This window comes from Bufo gargarizans, chromosome 2 (assembly GCF_014858855.1).
Source record: "Bufo gargarizans isolate SCDJY-AF-19 chromosome 2, ASM1485885v1, whole genome shotgun sequence".
NCBI classification, from domain to species: domain Eukaryota; kingdom Metazoa; phylum Chordata; class Amphibia; order Anura; family Bufonidae; genus Bufo; species Bufo gargarizans.
This window is the reverse complement of record NC_058081.1, coordinates 584,124,442-584,151,636: the sequence shown is the minus strand read 5'-3', so window position 1 is coordinate 584,151,636 and position 27,195 is coordinate 584,124,442. Positions and strand designations below refer to the sequence as shown.

The 27,195-nt window shown below is 49.7% G+C and overlaps 1 protein-coding gene across 1 annotated transcript in view; it reads left to right on the top strand.

Annotated features, from left to right (window-relative positions):
- LOC122926163 (solute carrier family 22 member 7-like) overlaps positions 1-27,195 on the top strand; it is a 124,931-nt gene that overhangs the window by 28,901 nt on the left and 68,835 nt on the right. The window contains exons 3-4 of the mRNA XM_044277542.1: positions 21,455-21,609; positions 21,809-21,977. Of these exons, the coding sequence (XP_044133477.1) occupies positions 21,455-21,609; positions 21,809-21,977 (324 nt within the window). The remainder of the gene's footprint in view (positions 1-21,454; positions 21,610-21,808; positions 21,978-27,195) is intronic.

The window sequence follows — 27,195 nt, the reverse complement described above, 5'->3', positions numbered from 1 at the left end:
GTAACCACTGAGAGTGTGACCCTCCAGGTAACAGAAGTGTAACCACTGAGAGTGTGAACCTCCAGGTAACAGAAGTGTAACCACTGAGAGTGTGAACCTCCAGGTAACAGAAGTGTAACCACTGAGAGTGTGACCCTCCATGTAATAGAAGAGTTACTGTGGAGAATGTAAACCTTCATATAATAGAACTGTACCAACTGACCGTGTAAACCTCCATGTAACAGAAGTGTAACCACTGAGAGTGTGACCCACCATGTGTAACAGGTCCGGGGACAGATGAATGGTAATAGATGTAGTGTGAGGCAGAGGAGTAGTCAGGGAACAGTCCAGGTCCGGTGACAGATGAATGGTAATAGATGTAGTGTGAGGCAGAGGAGTAGTCAGGGCACAGTCCAGGTCCGGTGACAGATGAATGGTAATAGATGTAGTGTGAGGCAGAGGAGTAGTCAGGGCACAGTCCAGGTCCGGTAACAGATGAATGGTAATAGGTGTAGTGTGAGGCAGAGGAGTAGTCAGGGCACAGTCCAGGTCCGGTGACAGATGAATGGTAATAGATGTAGTGTGAGGCAGAGGAGCAGTCAGGGCACAGTCCAGGTCCGGTGACAGATGAATGGTAATAGATGTAGTGTGAGGCAGAGGAGTAGTCAGGGCACAGTCCAGGTCCGGGGACAGATGAATGGTAATAGATGTAGTGTGAGGCAGAGGAGTAGTCAGGGCACAGTCCAGGTCCGGTGACAGATGAATGGTAATAGATGTAGTGTGAGGCAGAGGAGCAGTCAGGGAACAGTCCAGGTCCGGTGACAGATGAATGGTAATAGATGTAGTGTGAGGCAGAGGAGCAGTCAGGGCACAGTCCAGGTCCGGTGACAGATGAATGGTAATAGATGTAATGTGAGGCAGAGGAGTAGTCAGGGCACAGTCCAGGTCCGGTGACAGATGAATGGTAATAGATGTAGTGTGAGGCAGAGGAGTAGTCAGGGAACAGTCCAGGTCCGGTGACAGATGAATGGTAATAGATGTAGTGTGAGGCAGAGGAGTAGTCAGGGCACAGTCCAGGTCCGGGGACAGATGAATGGTGATAGATGTAGTGTGAGGCAGAGGAGTAGTCAGGGCACAGTCCAGGTCCGGGGACAGATGAATGGTAATAGATGTAGTGTGAGGCAGAGGAGTAGTCAGGGAACAGTCCAGGTCCGGGGACAGATGAATGGTAATAGATGTAGTGTGAGGCAGAGGAGTAGTCAGGGAACAGTCCAGGTCCGGTGACAGATGAATGGTAATAGATGTAGTGTGAGGCAGAGGAGTAGTCAGGGAACAGTCCAGGTCCGGTAACAGATGAATGGTAATAGATGTAGTGTGAGGCAGAGGAGTAGTCAGGACACAGTCCAGGTCCGGTGACAGATGAATGGTAGTAGATGTAGTGTGAGGCAGAGGATTACTCAGGACACAGTCCAGGTCCGGTGACAGATGAATGGTAATAGATGTAGTGTGAGGCAGAGGAGTAGTCAGGGCACAGTCCAGGTCCGGTGACAGATGAATGGTAATAGATGTAGTGTGAGGCAGAGGAGTAGTCAGGACACAGTCCAGGTCCGGTGACAGATGAATGGTAGTAGATGTAGTGTGAGGCAGAGGATTACTCAGGACACAGTCCAGGTCCGGTGACAGATGAATGGTATAGATGTAGTGTGAGGCAGAGGAGTAGTCAGGGCACAGTCCAGGTCCGGGGACAGATGAATGGTAATAGATGTAGTGTGAGGCAGAGGAGTAGTCAGGGAACAGTCCAGGTCCGGTGACAGATGAATGGTAATAGATGTAGTGTGAGGCAGAGGAGTAGTCAGGGAACAGTCCAGGTCCGGTAACAGATGAATGGTAATAGATGTAGTGTGAGGCAGAGGAGTAGTCAGGGAACAGTCCAGGTCCGGTGACAGATGAATGGTAATAGATGTAGTGTGAGGCAGAGGAGTAGTCAGGGCACAGTCCAGGTCCGGTAACAGATGAATGGTAATAGATGTAGTGTGAGGCAGAGGAGTAGTCAGGGAACAGTCCAGGTCCGGTGACAGATGAATGGTAATAGATGTAGTGTGAGGCAGAGGAGTAGTCAGGGCACAGTCCAGGTCCGGTGACAGATGAATGGTAATAGATGTAGTGTGAGGCAGTGGAGTAGTCAGGGAACAGTCCAGGTCCGGTGACAGATGAATGGTAATAGATGTAGTGTGAGGCAGAGGAGCAGTCAGGGAACAGTCCAGGTCCGGTAACAGATGAATGGTAATAGATGTAGTGTGAGGCAGAGGAGTAGTCAGGGCACAGTCCAGGTCCGGTGACAGATGAATGGTAATAGATGTAGTGTGAGGCAGAGGAGCAGTCAGGGAACAGTCCAGGTCCGGTAACAGATGAATGGTAATAGATGTAGTGTGAGGCAGAGGAGTAGTCAGGGCACAGTCCAGGTCCGGTGACAGATGAATGGTAATAGATGTAGTGTGAGGCAGAGGAGTAGTCAGGGCACAGTCCAGGTCCGGTGACAGATGAATGGTAATAGATGTAGTGTGAGGCAGAGGAGTAGTCAGGGAACAGTCCAGGTCCGGTGACAGATGAATGGTAATAGATGTAGTGTGAGGCAGAGGAGTAGTCAGGGCACAGTCCAGGTCCGGTGACAGATGAATGGTAATAGATGTAGTGTGAGGCAGAGGAGTAGTCAGGACACAGTCCAGGTCCGGTGACAGATGAATGGTAATAGATGTAGTGTGAGGCAGAGAAGTAGTCAGGGCACAGTCCAGGTCCGGTGACAGATGAATGATAATAGATGTAGTGTGAGGCAGAGGAGTAGTCAGGGAACAGTCCAGGTCCGGTGACAGATGAATGGTAATAGATGTAGTGTGAGGCAGAGGAGTAGTCAGGTAATAGTCCAGGTCCGGTGACAGATGAATGGTAATAGATGTAGTGTGAGGCAGAGGAGTAGTCAGGGCACAGTCCAGGTCCGGTGACAGATGAATGGTAATAGATGTAGTGTGAGGCAGAGGAGTAGTCAGGGCACAGTCCAGGTCCGGTGACAGATGAATGGTAATAGATGTAGTGTGAGGCAGAGGAGTAGTCAGGGAACAGTCCAGGTCCGGTGACAGATGAATGGTAATAGATGTAGTGTGAGGCAGAGGAGTAGTCAGGGCACAGTCCAGGTCCGGTGACAGATGAATGGTAATAGATGTAGTGTGAGGCAGTGGAGTAGTCAGGACACAGTCCAGGTCCGGTGACAGATGAATGGTAATAGATGTAGTGTGAGGCAGAGGAGTAGTCAGGGCACAGTCCAGGTCCGGTGACAGATGAATGGTAATAGATGTAGTGTGAGGCAGAGGAGTAGTCAGGACACAGTCCAGGTCCGGTGACAGATGAATGGTAATAGATGTAGTGTGAGGCAGAGGAGTAGTCAGTCACTCACTGTAGCTCCGCCTCCTCCATCACAGAAGGCGCGCTGCAGTGCTTTATTCCCGCCCCCGATGTGCCCCCCCCCCCGTCTTCTCAGTGCCACCACTTACTATTGCCAGCGCCAGGAGTCAGGACAGCCTGGCTGGGTCTGTGAGAGAAAGCAGCATGGAGGACCTGCTTCGTCGGAGTTAACTTCCAGTATTCAAGTGAGCAGGTGCAGCAGCAGCCAAAGCTAGTAAACTCTAATGAATGGTGATGGCCTGGGCAGCAGGGCCGTGGAACTGTGGGCTGCCTGCCTGTGTCTGTGAGTGAGAGGCAGAGCAACAGTGGACATTTTAGTCAGATTACAGGCTACAGCCTCTCTGCAGCTTTGGCTCTAATCTGACTGAAATGGCTGCTGCTGTCTGGCCTCTGCTCGGCCTCTTTTTTCACAGGTGCCACTGCCCATCACAAAGTGTGTTTGACAAAAAAAATGATGGATTATTACACCAAGTGTTTGATATTAAAATGGTGGATTACAATTGATCCTTCTCTTTACAGGTGCCCAGCCCAGCACACCAAGTTTTTGACCATCAAAATGATGGATTATTAATCCCTGTATGATATAGGGATTAATAATCCACCATTTTGATGTTCAAACACTTGGTGGGCTGATCTGGGGATTAGGGATGAGCGAACTTCTGTTTTCAAGTTCGGCGTATAAGGTTTGGGTTATCTAAGAATTCCGTTATGGATATTCCGCTACCATGGACCCTTAGTTATGGTTCCTGTTTGCAGAATCCATAACGGAATTCTTAGATAACTTATAGCTTATATACCGAACTTGAAAACAGAAGTTCGCTCAGCACTACTGGGCACCTGTGAGGAGAGAGAAAGAGCAGTGGCACAGAGACATTGGCCAGCAGTGGCCATTTTAGTCAGATTACAGGCTACAGCCACTCTGCAGCTTTGGCTCTAATCTGACTGAAATGGCTGCTGCTGTCTGGCCTCTGCTCTGCCTCTTTTTTCACAGGTGCCACTGCCCATCACAAAGTGTGTTTGACTATAAAAATGATGGATTATTACACCAAGTGTTTGATATTAACCACTTCCCATCTGGGCCATTTGCCCCCTTCCTGACCAGGCCTAATTTTGCAAAACTGACATATCTCACTTTATGTGGTAATAACTTTGGAACGCCTTTATTTATCCAAGTCATTCAGAGATTGTTTTCTCGTGACACATTGTACTTCATGATAGTCATAAATTTGAGTCAAAATATTTCACCTTTATTTATGAAAACATCCCAAATTTACCCAAAAATTTGAAAAATTCGCAATTTTCTAAATTTCAATTTCTCTGCTTTTAAAACAGAAAGTGATACCTCATAAAATATTTATTATTTAACATTCCCCATATGTCTACTTTATGTTGGCACCATTTTGGAAATGTCATTTTATTTTTTTAGGACGTTAGAAGGCTTAGAAGTTTAGAAGAAATTCTTCAAATTTTTAAGAAAATTGCCAAACCCACTTTATAAGGACCAGTTAAGGTCTGAAGTCACTTTGTGGTGCCTACATAGTGGATACCCCCATAAATGACCCCATTGTAGAAACTACACCCCTCAAGTTACTCAAAACTGATTTTACAAACCCTTTATGCGTTCCACAAGAATTAAAGGAAAATGGAGATCAAATTTTTAAATTTCACTTTTTGGGCAGATTTTCCATTTTAATCCAATTTTTTCTTTTACACATCGATGGTTAACAGCCAAACAAAACTCAATATTTATTACCCAGATTCTGCGGCTTACAGAAACACCCCACATGTGGTCATAAACTGCTGTATGGGCACACGGCAGGGCGCAGAAGAAAAGGAACTCCACATGGTTTTTAGATGCCATGTCCCATTTGAAGCCCCCTGATGCACCCTTACAGTAGAAACTCCCAAGAAGTGACCCCATTTTGGAAATTAGGGGATAAGGTGCCAGTTTTATTAGTACTATTTTTGGGTACATATGATTTTTTGATCATTCGTTATAACACTTTATGGGGCAAGGTGACCAAAAAATTGGTTGTTTTAGCACAGTTTCTATTTATTTATTTTTACAGCGTTCACCTGAGGGGTTCAGTCAAGTAACATTTTTATAGAGCAGATTGTTACGGACGTGGCAATACCTAATACGTATACTTTTTCTCATTTATTAAAGTTTTACACAATAATAGCATTTTTGAAACAAAAAAATTATGTTTTAATGTGTCCATGTTCTGATAGCTATAGTTTTTTTATTTTTTGAGAGATTTTCTTATGTAGGGGCTCATTTTTTGCGGGATGAGGTGACGGTTTTATTGGTACCATTTTGTGGGACGTACGCGTTTTTGATCACTTGGTGTTGCACCTTTTGTGATGCAAGGTGACAAAAATTGCTTGTTTTGACAGTTTTTTTTATTTTTTTTTACGGTGTTCACCCGAGGGGTTAGCTCATGTGATATTTTTATAGAGCTGGTTTTTATGGACGTGGCAATACCAAATATGTCTATTTTATTTTATTTTTTCTATTTTTTTTTATTTTTTAATTTTTTTATTCCTTACTTGGGGACCTTTTTTTTTTTTACATGTGAAACTTTTTTTTATTTTATTTTTTTCAACCCTTTATTTTTTATTTTACACTTTTCGTCCCCCATAAGGTCATACAAGACCTCTGGGGGACATTTGCTTCACTTTTTCTTTTTTTTTTTCACTGTTGATTTCTCCTGTAACTGGGGCTGACATAGTAGCCCCAGTTACAGAAGAAATGCACCCCCCAGAGAGGCTGTACAGCGTGATTCTGCGCTGTACAGCCTCAGAGCAGGGCTGATCGAGGTCTGTGAAAGACCTCACACAGCTCCTGCACGCTCCGGTCCCGGCGGTCACATGACCGCCGGGCCGGAACAGGAAGCGCACAGAGCTTCCTGCTCTGCAGACACAGCGCTCGGTGAGCGCTGTGTCTGCAGCGATCCGGAAGGCAGGGACACCTGGGCACTGTCCCTGCCTTCTCTCTGGGTTGCCCTGCTGTCACTGACAGCGGGCAACCCGATCAGCAGCTGCACGATTAGCGTGCAGCTGCTATTTCTGAAAGGACGTTTTAAAACGTGCTTTCAGAAATAGAGGTCCACCCATAGGACGTTTATATCCTATGGGCGGACTTAAAGCGGTTAAAATGGTTGATTACAATTGATCCTTCTCTTCACAGGTGCCAAGCCCAGCACACCAAGTTTTTGACCATCAAAATGATGGATTACAGGGATTAATAATCCACCATTTTGATGTTCAAACACTTGGTGTGCTGGGCTGGGGATTAGGGATGAGCGAACTTCTGTTTTCAAGTTCGGCGTATAAGGTTCGGGTTATCTAAGAATTCCGTTATGGATATTCCGCTACCACATTAATAAATAGAGAAAAGGGGCCCAAGTTTAGGAAACAGCCCCGGGCCTATGATGCACTTAATCCGCCCCTGATGTAGTGTGAGGCAGAGGAGTAGTCAGGGCACAGTCCAGGTCCGGTGACAGATGAATGGTAATAGATGTAGTGTGAGGCAGAGGAGTAGTCAGGGAACAGTCCAGGTCCGGTGACAGATGAATGGTAATAGATGTAGTGTGAGGCAGAGGAGTAGTCAGGGCACAGTCCAGGTCCGGTGACAGATGAATGGTAATAGATGTAGTGTGAGGCAGAGGAGTAGTCAGGGAACAGTCCAGGTCCGGTAACAGATGAATGGTAATAGGTGTAGTGTGAGGCAGAGGAGTAGTCAGGTAACAGTCCAGGTCCGGTGACAGATGAATGGTAATAGATGTAGTGTGAGGCAGAGGAGTAGTCAGGACACAGCCCAGGTCCGGTGACAGATGAATGGTAATAGGTGTAGTGTGAGGCAGAGGAGTAGTCAGGGCACAGTCCAGGTCCGGTGACAGATGAATGGTAATAGATGTAGTGTGAGGCAGAGGAGTAGTCAGGGAACAGTCCAGGTCCGGTGACAGATGAATGGTGATAGATGTAGTGTGAGGCAGAGGAGTAGTCAGGGAACAGTCCAGGTCCGGTGACAGATGAATGGTAATAGATGTAGTGTGAGGCAGAGAAGTAGTCAGGGCACAGTCCAGGTCCGGTGACAGATGAATGGTAATAGATGTAGTGTGAGGCAGAGGAGTAGTCAGGGAACAGTCCAGGTCCGGTGACAGATGAATGGTAATAGATGTAGTGTGAGGCAGAGGAGTAGTCAGGGCACAGTCCAGGTCCGGTGACAGATGAATGGTGATAGATGTAGTGTGAGGCAGAGGAGTAGTCAGGGAACAGTCCAGGTCCGGTGACAGATGAATGGTAATAGATGTAGTGTGAGGCAGAGAAGTAGTCAGGGCACAGTCCAGGTCCGGTGACAGATGAATGGTAATAGATGTAGTGTGAGGCAGTGGAGTAGTCAGGGAACAGTCCAGGTCTGGTAACAGATGAATGGTAATAGATGTAGTGTGAGGCAGAGGAGTAGTCAGGGCACAGTCCAGGTCCGGTGACAGATGAATGGTAATAGATGTAGTGTGAGGCAGAGGAGTAGTAAGGGAACAGTCCAGGTCCGGTGACAGATGAATGGTAATAGGTGTAGTGTGAGGCAGAGGAGTAGTCAGGGAACAGTCCAGGTCTGGTAACAGATGAATGGTAATAGATGTAGTGTGAGGCAGAGAAGTAGTCAGGGCACAGTCCAGGTCCGGTGACAGATGAATGGTAATAGATGTAGTGTGAGGCAGTGGAGTAGTCAGGTAACAGTCCAGGTCCGGTGACAGATGAATGGTAATAGATGTAGTGTGAGGCAGTGGAGTAGTCAGGTAACAGTCCAGGTCCGGTGACAGATGAATGGTAATAGATGTAGTGTGAGGCAGTGGAGTAGTCAGGGCACAGTCCAGGTCCGGTGACAGATGAATGGTAATAGATGTAGTGTGAGGCAGAGGAGTAGTCAGGGCACAGTCCAGGTCCGGTGACAGATGAATGGTAATAGATGTAGTGTGAGGCAGAGGAGTAGTCAGGGAACAGTCCAGGTCCTGGTAACAGATGAATGGTAATAGATGTAGTGTGAGGCAGAGGAGTAGTCAGGGAACAGTCCAGGTCCAGTGACAGATGAATGGTAATAGATGTAGTGTGAGGCAGAGGAGTAGTCAGGGAACAGTCCAGGTCCGGTGACAGATGAATGGTAATAGATGTAGTGTGAGGCAGTGGAGTAGTCAGGGCACAGTCCAGGTCCGGTGACAGATGAATGGTAATAGATGTAGTGTGAGGCAGAGGAGTAGTCAGGGAACAGTCCAGGTCCGGTGACAGATGAATGGTAATAGATGTAGTGTGAGGCAGAGGAGTAGTCAGGGAACAGTCCAGGTCCGGTGACAGATGAATGGTAATAGATGTAGTGTGAGGCAGAGGAGTAGTCAGGACACAGTCCAGGTCCGGTGACAGATGAATGGTAATAGATGTAGTGTGAGGCAGAGGAGTAGTCAGGGCACAGTCCAGGTCCGGTGACAGATGAATGGTAATAGATGTAGTGTGAGGCAGAGGAGTAGTCAGGGCACAGTCCAGGTCCGGTGACAGATGAATGGTAATAGATGTAGTGTGAGGCAGAGGAGTAGTCAGGGCACAGTCCAGGTCCGGTGACAGATGAATGGTAATAGATGTAGTGTGAGGCAGAGGAGTAGTCAGGGAACAGTCCAGGTCCGGTGACAGATGAATGGTAATAGATGTAGTGTGAGGCAGAGGAGTAGTCAGGGCACAGTCCAGGTCCGGTGACAGATGAATGGTAATAGATGTAGTGTGAGGCAGAGGAGTAGTCAGGGCACAGTCCAGGTCCGGTGACAGATGAATGGTAATAGATGTAGTGTGAGGCAGAGGAGTAGTCAGGGCACAGTCCAGGTCCGGTGACAGATGAATGGTAATAGATGTAGTGTGAGGCAGAGGAGTAGTCAGGGCACAGTCCAGGTCCGGTGACAGATGAATGGTAATAGATGTAGTGTGAGGCAGAGGAGTAGTCAGGGAACAGTCCAGGTCCGGTAACAGATGAATGGTAATAGATGTAGTGTGAGGCAGAGGAGTAGTCAGGGAACAGTCCAGGTCCGGTGACAGATGAATGGTAATAGATGTAGTGTGAGGCAGAGGAGTAGTCAGGGAACAGTCCAGGTCCGGTGACAGATGAATGGTAATAGATGTAGTGTGAGGCAGAGGAGTAGTCAGGGCACAGTCCAGGTCCGGTGACAGATGAATGGTAATAGATGTAGTGTGAGGCAGAGGAGTAGTCAGGGACACAGTCCCAGGTCCGGTGACAGATGAATGGTAATAGATGTAGTGTGAGGCAGAGGAGTAGTCAGGGCACAGTCCAGGTCCGGTGACAGATGAATGGTAATAGATGTAGTGTGAGGCAGAGGAGTAGTCAGGGCGAAGTCCAGGTCCGGTGACAGATGAATGGTAATAGAGTGTAGTGTGAGGCAGAGGAGTAGTCAGGGAACAGTCCAGGTCCGGTGACAGATGAATGGTAATAGATGTAGTGTGAGGCAGAGGAGTAGTCAGGGCACAGTCCAGGTCCGGTGACAGATGAATGGTAATAGATGTAGTGTGAGGCAGAGGAGTAGTCAGGGAACAGTCCAGGTCCGGTGACAGATGAATGGTAATAGATGTAGTGTGAGGCAGAGGAGTAGTCAGGGAACAGTCCAGGTCCGGTGACAGATGAATGGTAATAGATGTAGTGTGAGGCAGAGGAGTAGTCAGGGCACAGTCCAGGTCCGGTGACAGATGAATGGTAATAGATGTAGTGTGAGGCAGAGGAGTAGTCAGGGCACAGTCCAGGTCCGGTGACAGATGAATGGTAATAGATGTAGTGTGAGGCAGAGGAGTAGTCAGGGAACAGTCCAGGTCCGGTGAACAGATGAATGGTAATAGATGTAGTGTGAGGCAGAGGAGTAGTCAGGGCACAGTCCAGGTCCGGTGACAGATGAATGGTAATAGATGTAGTGTGAGGCAGAGGAGTAGTCAGGGCACAGTCCAGGTCCGGTGACAGATGAATGGTAATAGATGTAGTGTGAGGCAGAGGAGTAGTCAGGGCACAGTCCAGGTCCGGTGACAGATGAATGGTAATAGATGTAGTGTGAGGCAGAGGAGTAGTCAGGGCACAGTCCAGGTCCGGTGACAGATGAATGGTAATAGATGTAGTGTGAGGCAGAGGAGTAGTCAGGGAACAGTCCAGGTCCGGTGACAGATGAATGGTAATAGATGTAGTGTGAGGCAGAGGAGTAGTCAGGGAACAGTCCAGGTCCGGTAACAGATGAATGGTAATAGATGTAGTGTGAGGCAGAGGAGTAGTCAGGGCACAGTCCAGGTCCGGTGACAGATGAATGGTAATAGATGTAGTGTGAGGCAGAGGAGTAGTCAGGGCACAGTCCAGGTCCGGTGACAGATGAATGGTAATAGATGTAGTGTGAGGCAGAGGAGTAGTCAGGGCACAGTCCAGGTCCGGTGACAGATGAATGGTAATAGATGTAGTGTGAGGCAGAGGAGTAGTCAGGAACAGTCCAGGTCCGGTGACAGATGAATGGTAATAGATGTAGTGTGAGGCAGAGGAGTAGTCAGGGAACAGTCCAGGTCCGGTGACAGATGAATGGTAATAGATGTAGTGTGAGGCAGAGGAGTAGTCAGGGCACAGTCCAGGTCCGGTGACAGATGAATGGTAATAGATGTAGTGTGAGGCAGAGGAGTAGTCAGGGACACAGTCCAGGTCCGGTGACAGATGAATGGTAATAGATGTAGTGTGAGGCAGAGGAGTAGTCAGGGAACAGTCCAGGTCCGGTGACAGATGATGGTAATAGATGTAGTGTGAGGCAGAGGAGTAGTCAGGGCACAGTCCAGGTCCGGTGACAGATGAATGGTAATAGATGTAGTGTGAGGCAGAGGAGTAGTCAGGGCACAGTCCAGGTCCGGTGAACAGATGAATGGTAATAGATGTAGTGTGAGGCAGAGGAGTAGTCAGGGCACAGTCCAGGTCCGGTGACAGATGAATGGTAATAGATGTAGTGTGAGGCAGAGGAGTAGTCAGGGAACAGTCCAGGTCCGGTGACAGATGAATGGTAATAGATGTAGTGTGAGGCAGAGGAGTAGTCAGGGCACAGTCCAGGTCCGGTGACAGATGAATGGTAATAGATGTAGTGTGAGGCAGAGGAGTAGTCAGGGCACAGTCCAGGTCCGGTGACAGATGAATGGTAATAGATGTAGTGTGAGGCAGAGGAGTAGTCAGGGCACAGTCCAGGTCCGGTGACAGATGAATGGTAATAGATGTAGTGTGAGGCAGAGGAGTAGTCAGGGAACAGTCCAGGTCCGGTGACAGATGAATGGTAATAGATGTAGTGTGAGGCAGAGGAGTAGTCAGGGCACAGTCCAGGTCCGGTGACAGATGAATGGTAATAGATGTAGTGTGAGGCAGAGGAGTAGTCAGGGCACAGTCCAGGTCCGGTGACAGATGAATGGTAATAGATGTAGTGTGAGGCAGAGGAGTAGTCAGGGACACAGTCCAGGTCCGGTGACAGATGAATGGTAATAGATGTAGTGTGAGGCAGAGGAGTAGTCAGGGCACAGTCCAGGTCCGGTGACAGATGAATGGTAATAGATGTAGTGTGAGGCAGAGGAGTAGTCAGGACACAGTCCAGGTCCGGTGACAGATGAATGGTAATAGATGTAGTGTGAGGCAGAGGAGTAGTCAGGGAACAGTCCAGGTCCGGTGACAGATGAATGGTAATAGATGTAGTGTGAGGCAGAGGAGTAGTCAGGGAACAGTCCAGGTCCGGTGACAGATGAATGGTAATAGATGTAGTGTGAGGCAGAGGAGTAGTCAGGGCACAGTCCAGGTCCGGTGACAGATGAATGGTAATAGATGTAGTGTGAGGCAGAGGAGTAGTCAGGGCACAGTCCAGGTCCGGTGACAGATGAATGGTAATAGATGTAGTGTGAGGCAGAGGAGTAGTCAGGGCACAGTCCAGGTCCGGTGACAGATGAATGGTAATAGATGTAGTGTGAGGCAGAGGAGTAGTCAGGGCACAGTCCAGGTCCGGTGACAGATGAATGGTAATAGATGTAGTGTGAGGCAGAGGAGTAGTCAGGAACAGTCCAGGTCCGGTGACAGATGAATGGTAATAGATGTAGTGTGAGGCAGAGGAGTAGTCAGGGCACAGTCCAGGTCCGGTGACAGATGAATGGTAATAGATGTAGTGTGAGGCAGAGGAGTAGTCAGGGCACAGTCCAGGTCCGGTGACAGATGAATGGTAATAGATGTAGTGTGAGGCAGAGGAGTAGTCAGGGCACAGTCCAGGTCCGGTGACAGATGAATGGTAATAGATGTAGTGTGAGGCAGAGGAGTAGTCAGGGCACAGTCCAGGTCCGGTGACAGATGAATGGTAATAGATGTAGTGTGAGGCAGAGGAGTAGTCAGGGAACAGTCCAGGTCCGGTGACAGATGAATGGTAATAGATGTAGTGTGAGGCAGAGGAGTAGTCAGGGCACAGTCCAGGTCCGGTGACAGATGAATGGTAATAGATGTAGTGTGAGGCAGAGGAGTAGTCAGGGAACAGTCCAGGTCCGGTGACAGATGAATGGTAATAGATGTAGTGTGAGGCAGAGGAGTAGTCAGGGAACAGTCCAGGTCCGGTGACAGATGAATGGTAATAGATGTAGTGTGAGGCAGAGGAGTAGTCAGGGAACAGTCCAGGTCCGGTGACAGATGAATGGTAATAGATGTAGTGTGAGGCAGAGGAGTAGTCAGGGAACAGTCCAGGTCCGGTAACAGATGAATGGTAATAGATGTAGTGTGAGGCAGAGGAGTAGTCAGGGAACAGTCCAGGTCCGGTGACAGATGAATGGTAATAGATGTAGTGTGAGGCAGAGGAGTAGTCAGGGCACAGTCCAGGTCCGGTGACAGATGAATGGTAATAGATGTAGTGTGAGGCAGAGGAGTAGTCAGGGCACAGTCCAGGTCCGGTGACAGATGAATGGTAATAGATGTAGTGTGAGGCAGAGGAGTAGTCAGGGCACAGTCCAGGTCCGGTGACAGATGAATGGTAATAGATGTAGTGTGAGGCAGAGGAGTAGTCAGGGCACAGTCCAGGTCCGGTGACAGATGAATGGTAATAGATGTAGTGTGAGGCAGAGGAGTAGTCAGGGCACAGTCCAGGTCCGGTGACAGATGAATGGTAATAGATGTAGTGTGAGGCAGAGGAGTAGTCAGGGAACAGTCCAGGTCCGGTGACAGATGAATGGTAATAGATGTAGTGTGAGGCAGAGGAGTAGTCAGGGAACAGTCCAGGTCCGGTGACAGATGAATGGTAATAGATGTAGTGTGAGGCAGAGGAGTAGTCAGGGCACAGTCCAGGTCCGGTGACAGATGAATGGTAATAGATGTAGTGTGAGGCAGAGGAGTAGTCAGGGAACAGTCCAGGTCCGGTGACAGATGAATGGTAATAGATGTAGTGTGAGGCAGAGGAGTAGTCAGGGACACAGTCCAGGTCCGGTGACAGATGAATGGTAATAGATGTAGTGTGAGGCAGAGGAGTAGTCAGGGAACAGTCCAGGTCCGGTGACAGATGAATGGTAATAGATGTAGTGTGAGGCAGAGGAGTAGTCAGGGCACAGTCCAGGTCCGGTGACAGATGAATGGTAATAGATGTAGTGTGAGGCAGAGGAGTAGTCAGGGAACAGTCCAGGTCCGGTGACAGATGAATGGTAATAGATGTAGTGTGAGGCAGAGGAGTAGTCAGGGCACAGTCCAGGTCCGGTGACAGATGAATGGTAATAGATGTAGTGTGAGGCAGAGGAGTAGTCAGGGCACAGTCCAGGTCCGGTGACAGATGAATGGTAATAGATGTAGTGTGAGGCAGAGGAGTAGTCAGGGAACAGTCCAGGTCCGGTGACAGATGAATGGTAATAGATGTAGTGTGAGGCAGAGGAGTAGTCAGGAACAGTCCAGGTCCGGTGACAGATGAATGGTAATAGATGTAGTGTGAGGCAGAGGAGTAGTCAGGGAACAGTCCAGGTCCGGTGACAGATGAATGGTAATAGATGTAGTGTGAGGCAGAGGAGTAGTCAGGGCACAGTCCAGGTCCGGTGACAGATGAATGGTAATAGATGTAGTGTGAGGCAGAGGAGTAGTCAGGGAACAGTCCAGGTCCGGTGACAGATGAATGGTAATAGATGTAGTGTGAGGCAGAGGAGTAGTCCAGGTCCGTGACAGATGAATGGTAATAGATGTAGTGTGAGGCAGAGGAGTAGTCAGGGACACAGTCCAGGTCGGTACAGATGAATGGTAATAGATGTAGTGTGAGGCAGAGGAGTAGTCAGGGACACAGTCCAGGTCCGGTGACAGATGAATGGTAATAGATGTAGTGTGAGGCAGAGGAGTAGTCAGGGAACAGTCCAGGTCGGTGACAGATGAATGGTAATAGATGTAGTGTGAGGCAGAGGAGTAGTCAGGGCACAGTCCAGGTCCGGTGACAGATGAATGGTAATAGATGTAGTGTGAGGCAGAGGAGTAGTCAGGGAACAGTCCAGGTCCGGTGAACAGATGAATGGTAATAGATGTAGTGTGAGGCAGAGGAGTAGTCAGGGCACAGTCCAGGTCCGGTGACAGATGAATGGTAATAGATGTAGTGTGAGGCAGAGGAGTCGTCAGGGCACAGTCCAGGTCCGGTGACAGATGAATGGTAATAGATGTAGTGTGAAGGCAGAGGAAGTAGTCAGGGCACAGTCCAGGTCCAGTGACAGATGAATGGTAATAGATGTAGTGTGAGGCAGAGGAGTAGTCAGGGAACAGTCCAGGTCCGGTGACAGATGAATGGTAATAGATGTAGTGTGAGGCAGAGGAGTAGTCAGGGCACAGTCCAGGTCCGGTGACAGATGAATGGTAATAGATGTAGTGTGAGGCAGAGGAGTAGTCAGGGAACAGTCCAGGTCCGGTGACAGATGAATGGTAATAGATGTAGTGTGAGGCAGAGGAGTAGTCAGGGCACAGTCCAGGTCCGGTGACAGATGAATGGTAATAGATGTAGTGTGAGGCAGAGGAGTAGTCAGGGAACAGTCCAGGTCCGGTGACAGATGAATGGTAATAGATGTAGTGTGAGGCAGAGGAGTAGTCAGGGCACAGTCCAGGTCCGGTGACAGATGAATGGTAATAGATGTAGTGTGAGGCAGAGGAGTAGTCAGGGAACAGTCCAGGTCCGGTGACAGATGAATGGTAATAGATGTAGTGTGAGGCAGAGGAGTAGTCAGGGAACAGTCCAGGTCCGGTGACAGATGAATGGTAATAGATGTAGTGTGAGGCAGAGGAGTAGTCAGGGCACAGTCCAGGTCCGGTGACAGATGAATGGTAATAGATGTAGTGTGAGGCAGAGGAGTAGTCAGGGACACAGTCCAGGTCCGGTGACAGATGAATGGTAATAGATGTAGTGTGAGGCAGAGGAGTAGTCAGGGAACAGTCCAGGTCCGGTGACAGATGAATGGTAATAGATGTAGTGTGAGGCAGAGGAGTAGTCAGGGAACAGTCCAGGTCCGGTGACAGATGAATGGTAATAGATGTAGTGTGAGGCAGAGGAGTAGTCAGGGCACAGTCCAGGTCCGGTGACAGATGAATGGTAATAGATGTAGTGTGAGGCAGAGGAGTAGTCAGGGAACAGTCCAGGTCCGGTGACAGATGAATGGTAATAGATGTAGTGTGAGGCAGAGGAGTAGTCAGGGCACAGTCCAGGTCCGGTGACAGATGAATGGTAATAGATGTAGTGTGAGGCAGAGGAGTAGTCAGGGCACAGTCCAGGTCCGGTGACAGATGAATGGTAATAGATGTAGTGTGAGGCAGAGGAGTAGTCAGGGCACAGTCCAGGTCCGGTGACAGATGAATGGTAATAGATGTAGTGTGAGGCAGAGGAGTAGTCAGGGCACAGTCCAGGTCCGGTGACAGATGAATGGTAATAGATGTAGTGTGAGGCAGAGGAGTAGTCAGGGCACAGTCCAGGTCCGGTGACAGATGAATGGTAATAGATGTAGTGTGAGGCAGAGGAGTAGTCAGGGCACAGTCCAGGTCCGGTGACAGATGAATGGTAATAGATGTAGTGTGAGGCAGAGGAGTAGTCAGGGAACAGTCCAGGTCCGGTGACAGATGAATGGTAATAGATGTAGTGTGAGGCAGAGGAGTAGTCAGGGAACAGTCCAGGTCCGGTGACAGATGAATGGTAATAGATGTAGTGTGAGGCAGAGGAGTTAGTCAGGGCACAGTCCAGGTCCGGTGACAGATGAATGGTAATAGATGTAGTGTGAGGCAGAGGAGTAGTCAGGGAACAGTCCAGGTCCGGTGACAGATGAATGGTAATAGATGTAGTGTGAGGCAGAGGAGTAGTCAGGGCACAGTCCAGGTCCGGTGACAGATGAATGGTAATAGATGTAGTGTGAGGCAGAGGAGTAGTCAGGGCACAGTCCAGGTCCGGTGACAGATGAATGGTAATAGATGTAGTGTGAGGCAGAGGAGTAGTCAGGGCACAGTCCAGGTCCGGTGACAGATGAATGGTAATAGATGTAGTGTGAGGCAGAGGAGTAGTCAGGGCACAGTCCAGGTCCGGTGACAGATGAATGGTAATAGATGTAGTGTGAGGCAGAGGAGTAGTCAGGGAACAGTCCAGGTCCGGTGACAGATGAATGGTAATAGATGTAGTGTGAGGCAGAGGAGTAGTCAGGGAACAGTCCAGGTCCGGTGACAGATGAATGGTAATAGATGTAGTGTGAGGCAGAGGAGTAGTCAGGGCACAGTCCAGGTCCGGTGACAGATGAATGGTAATAGATGTAGTGTGAGGCAGAGGAGTAGTCAGGGCACAGTCCAGGTCCGGTGACAGATGAATGGTAATAGATGTAGTGTGAGGCAGAGGAGTAGTCAGGGAACAGTCCAGGTCCGGTGACAGATGAATGGTAATAGATGTAGTGTGAGGCAGAGGAGTAGTCAGGGAACAGTCCAGGTCCGGTGACAGATGAATGGTAATAGATGTAGTGTGAGGCAGAGGAGTAGTCAGGGCACAGTCCAGGTCCGGTGACAGATGAATGGTAATAGATGTAGTGTGAGGCAGAGGAGTAGTCAGGGCACAGTCCAGGTCCGGTGACAGATGAATGGTAATAGATGTAGTGTGAGGCAGAGGAGTAGTCAGGGCACAGTCCAGGTCCGGTGACAGATGAATGGTAATAGATGTAGTGTGAGGCAGAGGAGTAGTCAGGGCACAGTCCAGGTCCGGTGACAGATGAATGGTAATAGATGTAGTGTGAGGCAGAGGAGTAGTCAGGGCACAGTCCAGGTCCGGTGACAGATGAATGGTAATAGATGTAGTGTGAGGCAGAGGAGTAGTCAGGGCACAGTCCAGGTCCGGTGACAGATGAATGGTAATAGATGTAGTGTGAGGCAGAGGAGTAGTCAGGGAACAGTCCAGGTCCGGTGACAGATGAATGGTAATAGATGTAGTGTGAGGCAGAGGAGTAGTCAGGGCACAGTCCAGGTCCGGTGACAGATGAATGGTAATAGATGTAGTGTGAGGCAGAGGAGTAGTCAGGGCACAGTCCAGGTCCGGTGACAGATGAATGGTAATAGATGTAGTGTGAGGCAGAGGAGTAGTCAGGGAACAGTCCAGGTCCGGTGACAGATGAATGGTAATAGATGTAGTGTGAGGCAGAGGAGTAGTCAGGGAACAGTCCAGGTCCGGTAACAGATGAATGGTAATAGATGTAGTGTGAGGCAGAGGAGTAGTCAGGGAACAGTCCAGGTCCGGTGACAGATGAATGGTAATAGATGTAGTGTGAGGCAGAGGAGTAGTCAGGGAACAGTCCAGGTCCGGTGACAGATGAATGGTAATAGATGTAGTGTGAGGCAGAGGAGTAGTCAGGGCACAGTCCAGGTCCGGTGACAGATGAATGGTAATAGATGTAGTGTGAGGCAGAGGAGTAGTCAGGGAACAGTCCAGGTCCGGTGACAGATGAATGGTAATAGATGTAGTGTGAGGCAGAGGAGTAGTCAGGGAACAGTCCAGGTCCGGTGACAGATGAATGGTAATAGATGTAGTGTGAGGCAGAGGAGTAGTCAGGGAACAGTCCAGGTCCGGTGACAGATGAATGGTAATAGATGTAGTGTGAGGCAGAGGAGTAGTCAGGGCACAGTCCAGGTCCGGTGACAGATGAATGGTAATAGATGTAGTGTGAGGCAGAGGAGTAGTCAGGGCACAGTCCAGGTCCGGTGACAGATGAATGGTAATAGATGTAGTGTGAGGCAGAGGAGTAGTCAGGGAACAGTCCAGGTCCCGGTGACAGATGAATGGTAATAGATGTAGTGTGAGGCAGAGGAGTAGTCAGGGCACAGTCCAGGTCCGGTGACAGATGAATGGTAATAGATGTAGTGTGAGGCAGAGGAGTAGTCAGGGCACAGTCCAGGTCCGGTGACAGATGAATGGTAATAGATGTAGTGTGAGGCAGAGGAGTAGTCAGGGCACAGTCCAGGTCCGGTGACAGATGAATGGTAATAGATGTAGTGTGAGGCAGAGGAGTAGTCAGGGAACAGTCCAGGTCCGGTGACAGATGAATGGTAATAGATGTAGTGTGAGGCAGAGGAGTAGTCAGGCACAGTCCAGGTCCGGTGACAGATGAATGTAATAGATGTAGTGTGAGGCAGAGGAGTAGTCAGGGCACAGTCCAGGTCCGGTGGACAGATGAATGGTTAATAGATGTAGTGTGAGGCAGAGGAGTAGTCAGGGACACAGTCCAGGTCCGGTGACAGATGAATGGTAATAGATGTAGTGTGAGGCAGAGGAGTAGTCAGGGCACAGTCCAGGTCCGGTGGACAGATGAATGGTAATAGATGTAGTGTGAGGCAGAGGAGTAGTCAGGGACACAGTCCAGGTCCGGTGACAGATGAATGGTAATAGATGTAGTGTGAGGCAGAGGAGTAGTCAGGGAACAGTCCAGGTCCGGTGACAGATGAATGGTAATAGATGTAGTGTGAGGCAGAGGAGTAGTCAGGACACAGTCCAGGTCCGGTGACAGATGAATGGTAATAGATGTAGTGTGAGGCAGAGGAGTAGTCAGGGAACAGTCCAGGTCCGGTAACAGATGAATGGTAATAGATGTAGTGTGAGGCAGAGGAGTAGTCAGGGAACAGTCCAGGTCCGGTGACAGATGAATGGTAATAGATGTAGTGTGAGGCAGAGGAGTAGTCAGGGAACAGTCCAGGTCCGGTAACAGATGAATGGTAATAGATGTAGTTTGAGGCAGAGGAGTAGTCAGGGAACAGTCCAGGTCCGGGGACAGATGAATGGTAATAGATGTAGTGTGAGGCAGAGGAGTAGTCAGGGAACAGTCCAGGTCCGGTGACAGATGAATGGTAATAGATGTAGTGTGAGGTAGAGGAGTAGTCAGGGCACAGTCCAGGTCCGGTGACAGATGAATGGTAATAGATGTAGTGTGAGGCAGAGGAGTAGTCAGGGAACAGTCCAGGTCCGGTGACAGATGAATGGTAATAGATGTAGTGTGAGGCAGAGGAGTAGTCAGGGAACAGTCCAGGTCCGGTGACAGATGAATGGTAATAGATGCAGTGTGAGGCAGAGGAGTAGTCAGGGAACAATCCAGGTCCGGTGACAGATGAATGGTAATAGATGTAGTGTGAGGCAGAGGAGTAGTCAGGGCACAGTCCAGGTCCGGTGTCAGATGAATGGTAATAGATGTAGTGTGAGGCAGAGGAGTAGTCAGGACACAGTCCAGGTCCGGTAACAGATGAATGGTAATAGATGTAGTGTGAGGCAGAGGAGTAGTCAGGGCACAGTCCAGGTCCGGTGACAGATGAATGGTAATAGATGTAGTGTGAGGCAGAGGAGTAGTCAGGGAACAGTCCAGGTCCGGTGACAGATGAATGGTAATAGATGTAGTGTGAGGCAGAGGAGTAGTCAGGGCACAGTCCAGGTCCGGTGACAGATGAATGGTAATAGATGTAGTGTGAGGCAGAGGAGTAGTCAGGGAACAGTCCAGGTCCAGTGACAGATGAATGGTAATAGATGTAGTGTGAGGCAGAGGAGTAGTCAGGACACAGTCCAGGTCCGGTGACAGATGAATGGTAATAGATGTAGTTTGAGGCAGAGGAGTAGTCAGGGAACAGTCCAGGTCCGGTAACAGATGAATGGTAATAGATGTAGTGTGAGGCAGAGGAGTAGTCAGGGCACAGTCCAGGTCCGGTGACAGATGAATGGTAATAGATGTAGTTTGAGGCAGAGGAGTAGTCAGGGAACAGTCCAGGTCCGGTGACAGATGAATGGTAATAGATGTAGTGTGAGGCAGAGGAGTAGTCAGGGCACAGTCCAGGTCCGGTGACAGATGAATGGTAGTAGATGTAGTGTGAGGCAGAGGAGTAGTCAGGGCACAGTCCAGGTCCGGTGACAGATGAATGGTAATAGATGCAGTGTGAGGCAGAGGAGTAGTCAGGACACAGTCCAGGTCCGGTGACAGATGAATGGTAATAGATGTAGTGTGAGGCAGAGGAGTAGTCAGGGAACAGTCCAGGTCCGGTAACAGATGAATGGTAATAGATGTAGTGTGAGGCAGAGGAGTAGTCAGGGAACAGTCCAGGTCCGGGGACAGATGAATGGTAATAGATGCAGTGTGAGGCAGAGGAGTAGTCAGGTAGCAGTCCAGGTCCGGTGAAAGATAAGCAGTTTGTATGAATCTGAGGAGCGTTAGCTGGACTAGAATTTAAAAGTTTAAATTGGGAGTCCAAGGGTGGAGCTCGTTAGACAATCCATCAAGACTATCAAGCAGCTTTCTATTAGATTTAGGAACGGAGCTAAGTGAGAAGAGCTTCTGCCAGGAGTTTCTGGGGCCAAATCCTGACAAAACCTGTGTGTAACAGGTTATCCACTGGGAGTGTGACCCTCCATGTGCACCCTCTGGAGGAGATAAGCGGTGTGTGATCAGTGAGATGGCTGCATGTCCACTGCTCTTTGTTTTGTATTGCTCTGTCTCTTCCCAGGTTTGGTCGGAGGAAGATTCTGCTGTTTTCCCTCTTGGTGAGCGCAGTGTTTGGGGTGATGTCTTCCCTCTCCACCTCATATATTATGTTCTCCATCTCTCGGCTGATCTGCGGTGTTGGCCTCATGGGGATGACGATGATCTCCATCTCCTTGGGTGAGTTAATTCGCTATGTGGCTATGTGTGACAGAACATCAGTACATTGCCATCTGCATTGTGCTCAGTCTCAGGGGGTCGACGCCATCATAGTAAGTACCCCATGGCTCCGGCATGGATGCTGCCTCTGGTCCCTGTGCAGACTGCAGCCTGTATGCAGTTTGTATTACTGTATAACACTCTTCCTGTCTCCCCGCAGCCCTGGAGTGGACGGACGTTTCACATCGTACCTTCGTTGGCACCATCAGTAGCCTATCATGGACGGCTGGGTACATGGTCCTCGCCTTGCTGGCATACCTCATTAGAGACTGGCGCTGGCTCATGCTGGCCACCACCTCCCCGTGTCTGCTTGCTATTGCCACCTGGTGGTGAGTGGTGGGGCTACTTTGCTTATGCGGTAAATGATAATTTCCTGGCAGAGTAGTAGAGGGACACGGGGTCCAAGAGAGGAAGGCGAAGATGAATGTTATGTCCCATGCAGATCTAGGGAATATACTAAGCAGTCAGCCTATGGATCAGCGAACCAGTTCAGTCCAAACTTTGCTATTTTTTGGACGGCAAACGAACCCGAATTTTTCCCGGTTAGTTTCGAATGAATTCACTAAAATGACGTGTAGTGCACTTATTGGCGGGAAAATCCCTAGGGAGGAAGAAGAAGGGTTCTCTCATGACCCTGAGAGGAAATGCGCTGTAGGGCTTGCCCTGATTGGCTCTCAGGCTGACAGACACAGTCACGAGAGTCAGAAATATATCAAGCTTATTGCCAGAGAGAGTGAAGGGAAAGGCTAGAATTACAAAAAAATTGTGTGTGTGATGTATGTAAAGGATCTCCTGGCACCCCGACCCGGTACCTCCGTCGATGGATGCTCCTAGCGCTTCCCGAGGACGCCAAGCACTCCACTTGACACCATAAGCACTGCAGACCCCACGAACCGCCAAAGCTTGGTTGAGGTCTCACCGTCTCCTACCCACCCTGGACCTACGACAAGGCTCCAGTGGGTGAACCTCTCCTAAATCCAGAGAGCAGGAACAGCTCTTACAACAGCTAGTAGTTATAGCCAGGAGAGTATACACGTATAGCAATCCCCACACACATGAGACGAGGCTCTATGTTGAATGTAAAACAGGAGCTCTATATTGAACACACAAGCATTGACTTATACACATTTTCCAACAAGGTTACCACCCCCGTGGACCTGGTTGGCAACTGAGGACTTGACCTAGCAGCCAATCCTTTACAGCTTTACAGTTTAAACACTCCCATACAAAATCCTCCCCTCTGCCTGTGATACAATTACCTTACACACTGGGTTGATGTAATTATCACAGGCAGGAGAATACACAATGTCTTCTGTCCTGGAGACAACCAAGGAGTAATTCAATTATCTCTCAGGACAAAGGGAAAGGCCAATACACACGTGGAGACAATAGGACAGACATCACTATTCAAATATACGATGTCCCAACCATTACAGTAAATATAGACATTTAACATATCCCCCATGTGGCGAAACCAACCTCGCCATGGTGTTTTGGAGGGGGCTGTTTGCCAGCCTCCTGCCCTGGGATTATGGTCCCTTAAGTTATTGGGTCTTAAGGCACTTGGGACTGAGCCCTCTGTCCCTGGATTGCATCATTTGCCTTACTTGCTTGGATTTTACTATTCCAATGGTGAGAACAATGGATGAAGCACATGGTGAGAACAATAGATAGCGGCCATTTTAACTCACAGACCACTGCTTGACCCTCAACACGGAACCTCGTCTCGTTATTGGGGGGATTCCCTGTATGCTGTTAGAGACTGATTGCCAGGAGTGTAAGCTGATGGTATGCTTTTCCTGTTCGTCTGCTAGCAGCTATTCGCGAGGTTCCAGTTTGGAGTGCTATTTTGTATCCAGTTCGGGAGTTTGGTGTTCTGCAGTAGCTGTGCCTGTCTCTCAGACAGAAAGGGGCATATCGCCTAAACGGATTTTAACCCCTTGTCTGCTGAAACGGTCCGTTACAATTGGTGGCAAGCGGCGGGATCGTTCCTACAGCCAGAAGGACAGCTACAGGAGACACCATTTCTGTGGATTCTACAATTTAAGGGCAAGGCATGTCCCAGTACAGCGACCCTAAAAGCAACAGGATGGAACCAGCAGTGTTATACGAGGAGGAGGACCTGGATGGCCGGGATGCATTAAGGAAAGGCATCTGGTTCCAGGCCCTGGATAATGTACAATACCAGCGGGGTGAGAGACTCCCCAGTGAAGAGCAGCGGTTGCAGAAGCAAGTGGCCCTGCGGATGCCCTTCCTGGGAGAGCAGCCCCTGGAGGAATGGGTGAAGGAACTAGAGCACTGGGTATGGCAGGAGCTATGGCTGGAGGATGCCTACCAGGCGCTCTGGTGGTATATGGCACAGTATATACCCTGGACAGCTGAGCATGACAAGCCAGAGGGAGAGGCGTTTAATGGTCCTGGCTTGTTATGGGAGTCCTTTGCAGAGCCTGGCTTTGGGAGCCATGCACAGTCCAGACTTCAGGACATTTTCTATGAGAGGGAGGGTAGGCATGAGTGGGATGACCCCCATGAGGTAGAGCAAGACCTGGCTCACCTAGCAACCCTGGAGTGGGAACTGGAGCAGGACTACCGAGATCTCTTCCACTCCATTGGGAAGGCTCAGCAGGACAGTAAGGTGACAGACCCAGATCCAGACCCATTCAGCTGGGCAGATATTGTAGAGCATTACTGGGAAGGACCCCAGATGGCCGGTGGAGATGGGACCGAGGTCTCTCCACCGGTCCTGCAGGGAATTGGGAGCCCAGTCTCCATTCCCAAGCGGCAGTGTGAAATGCAGGGAGGGGAGAGGAGAGCAGCGTCCTCCCTCCCCAGCAGCAGACTGAGTTACAGGGGGCAGAGGTAGTTGTTCCTGTCCCCCAGCAGCAGCATGATTTTTGGGGAATTGGGAGCCCAGTCTCCATTCCCCAGCGGCTGAGTGATGTGCCGGGAATTGGGAGCCCAGTCTCCATTCCCCAGGGGCAGGCTGAGTTACAGGGGGCAGAGACAGTCGGTCCTGTCCCCCAGCAGCAGATTGAGTTGTTGGGAATTGGGAGCCCAGTCTCCATCCCACAGCAACAGAAGGATTTGTTGGGAACTGGGAGCCTAGTCTCCATTCCCCAGTGGCAGCTTAACATACCAGGGGGAGACCGTAAGCCCCACAACTGTGCAGATGGAACCGTGGTCTCTGCACTTACAGCACAGGGGGTAGAGACAGTCGGTCCTGTCCTCCAGAAACAGGGCTGTTTAGCCAAAGAGGAGACAGTCGGTCTCCCCCTCAAACAACCAGATCTCCAGCCATCTCCGCAGGGATACCAGGAGGAGGAGGTAAGCGAGCCCTCCCCTTCCCAGCTACTTCCCAACCGAGTTCTGGGGGCAGGGGATGAGCCTGCGGAAGAGCTGGCATCAGGGCAGAGAGCTGCTAGCCTCTGCTCCACCGACCCCCTTGTTACAGGACTGGCTTGTACCCCCCTCACCCCAGCAGAAGAGCTGACATCAGGGCAGAGCGCAGGCGGCCTCTGCCCTCCCCTATCCTCTTGTCCAGAGACTGACTTCCCACAGGCATCCCCAGCAGAAGAGCTGGCATCTGGGCAGAGCGCAGTCAGCCTCTGCCCACCAAGTGCCTACAGCTCCAAGCTGGAGAACCACAAAGCAAGGAGTAGCAGATGCACAACAGGCCCCAAGATTCAACAGGCCCAGTATTGGGTTGTGGTTGGACTGCCAGACTAACTCAGGTACTGACCGTGAGGTCAGGTATCTGGTTAGTCTTCCCTGGGAGGGGGAGATGTGTGGCGAAACCAACCTCGCCACAGTGTTTTGGAGGGGGCTGTTTGCCAGCCTCCTGCCCTGGGATTATGGTCCCTTAAGTTATTGGGTCTTAAGGCACTTGGGACTGAGCCCTCTGTCCCTGGATTGCATCATTTGCCTTACTTGCTTGGATTTTACTATTCCAATGGTGAGAACAATGGATGAAGCACATGGTGAGAACAATAGATAGCGGCCATTTTAACTCACAGACCACTGCTTGACCCTCAACATGGAGCCTTGTCTCGTTATTGGGGGGATTCCCTGTATGCTGTTGGAGACTGATTGCCAGGAGTGTAAGCTGATTGTATGCTTTTCCTGTTCGTCTGCTAGCAGCTATTCGCGAGGTTCCAGTTTGGAGTGCTATTTTGTATCCAGTTCGGGAGTTTGGTGTTCTGCAGTAGCTGTGCCTGTCTCTCAGAAAGGGGCATATCGCCTAAATGGATTTTAACCCCTTGTCTGCTGAAACGGTCCATTACACCCCAGATGGCTTGGATCTGAGCGCTCAATATATCCAAACAGCGCTCAGATGCCACAAACACAGTCAAATCGCCATGGGGTTTAAGTTTAGCATGGGCTGATGAGAGGGCCCATAATCCTGGGGCAAGAGGCTGGCAACCAGGCTTCTCCAGCACCCAATGGCGAGGTTGGTTTCGCCACAGTACAATAGAGAGAAGCAGGACAGCTGACAGACATGGAGAGAGAAGACAGGACCTGTGGCTTTGCCTGCTATCAGGGGCACCCCAAAAACAACTACCTGTTTCCCTATTTTCACAGAAATCCTTTTTTTTTTGTGTGAGGTTCAATTTAATTAAGCAGCATATATATAGATGATTACTGCAGCAATACCCACGATGTGGCAGCAATCTACCCATTTGTGTGCCTTCCTTTTTCCTAAGAAGTGGCAAGAAAATGCCACCACGTCCTACGAAAGATAGTCATGGGAGTCTCCCTGTTGGTGACTTGTGTGAGAGCCATCAGTACCCTGAGGAGGAGGTGGGGGATGCAGACCCCAGGCATAGTGGTGGTGGTACTAGTACTGGCCCCTGTAGCCTTCCTATTGGCATTGAGGGTTGTGAAAAGGGCAGTCGGAAAAGAGCAGGGGAGGGGGGCCAAAGAAGCCACCATGATATCCCACAGTCTGATAGAAGCCACAGGGAAGGTGATGACTCCAATGATGATTGTGTGCTAAATAGGACCTGGGAGCCAGATCAGAGTGCTGAGGCAACATCAGCGGAAGAGGGTGATGGTGGCAGCAATAAAGGACAGAGGCCACGTACCTACCAAAAAACAGCTAGGGCCACGTCTGCTTCAGGATCTGGTGATGCCGCTGATGCAGTGGGTGGGTTAGACTCAAAACGTGCCACAGCCAAGCCCAGCTCAGCTGCCTCTACCTCTGCTTTGTTTTTCTCTTTGCCTTGTGCAAGCCCTGCAAGAGCAGAATAAGACATAGACAAGCATACGCAAACATAGGCACCACAGCTCTACTAAGCCACATGAAGTGGCATCACCCTATCCCGTGGGCAAACAGAAGTGGCAGCCAGCCACTGCAGCAGGAGCACCTTCCTCCTCTCGGTCCAGCTTGCAGCAGCCAGGCCACATCCACAAGCAGTACTGTGTCTTTGATATCTTCATTATCCCTGTGTCCCACTCAGACTCATCCTCTGCCGCTCCATCGTCAACCATCAATAACGGAATGCATGGCTAGAAAACAGCTCTACACACCCAGCAATCCGCAAGCTTAAT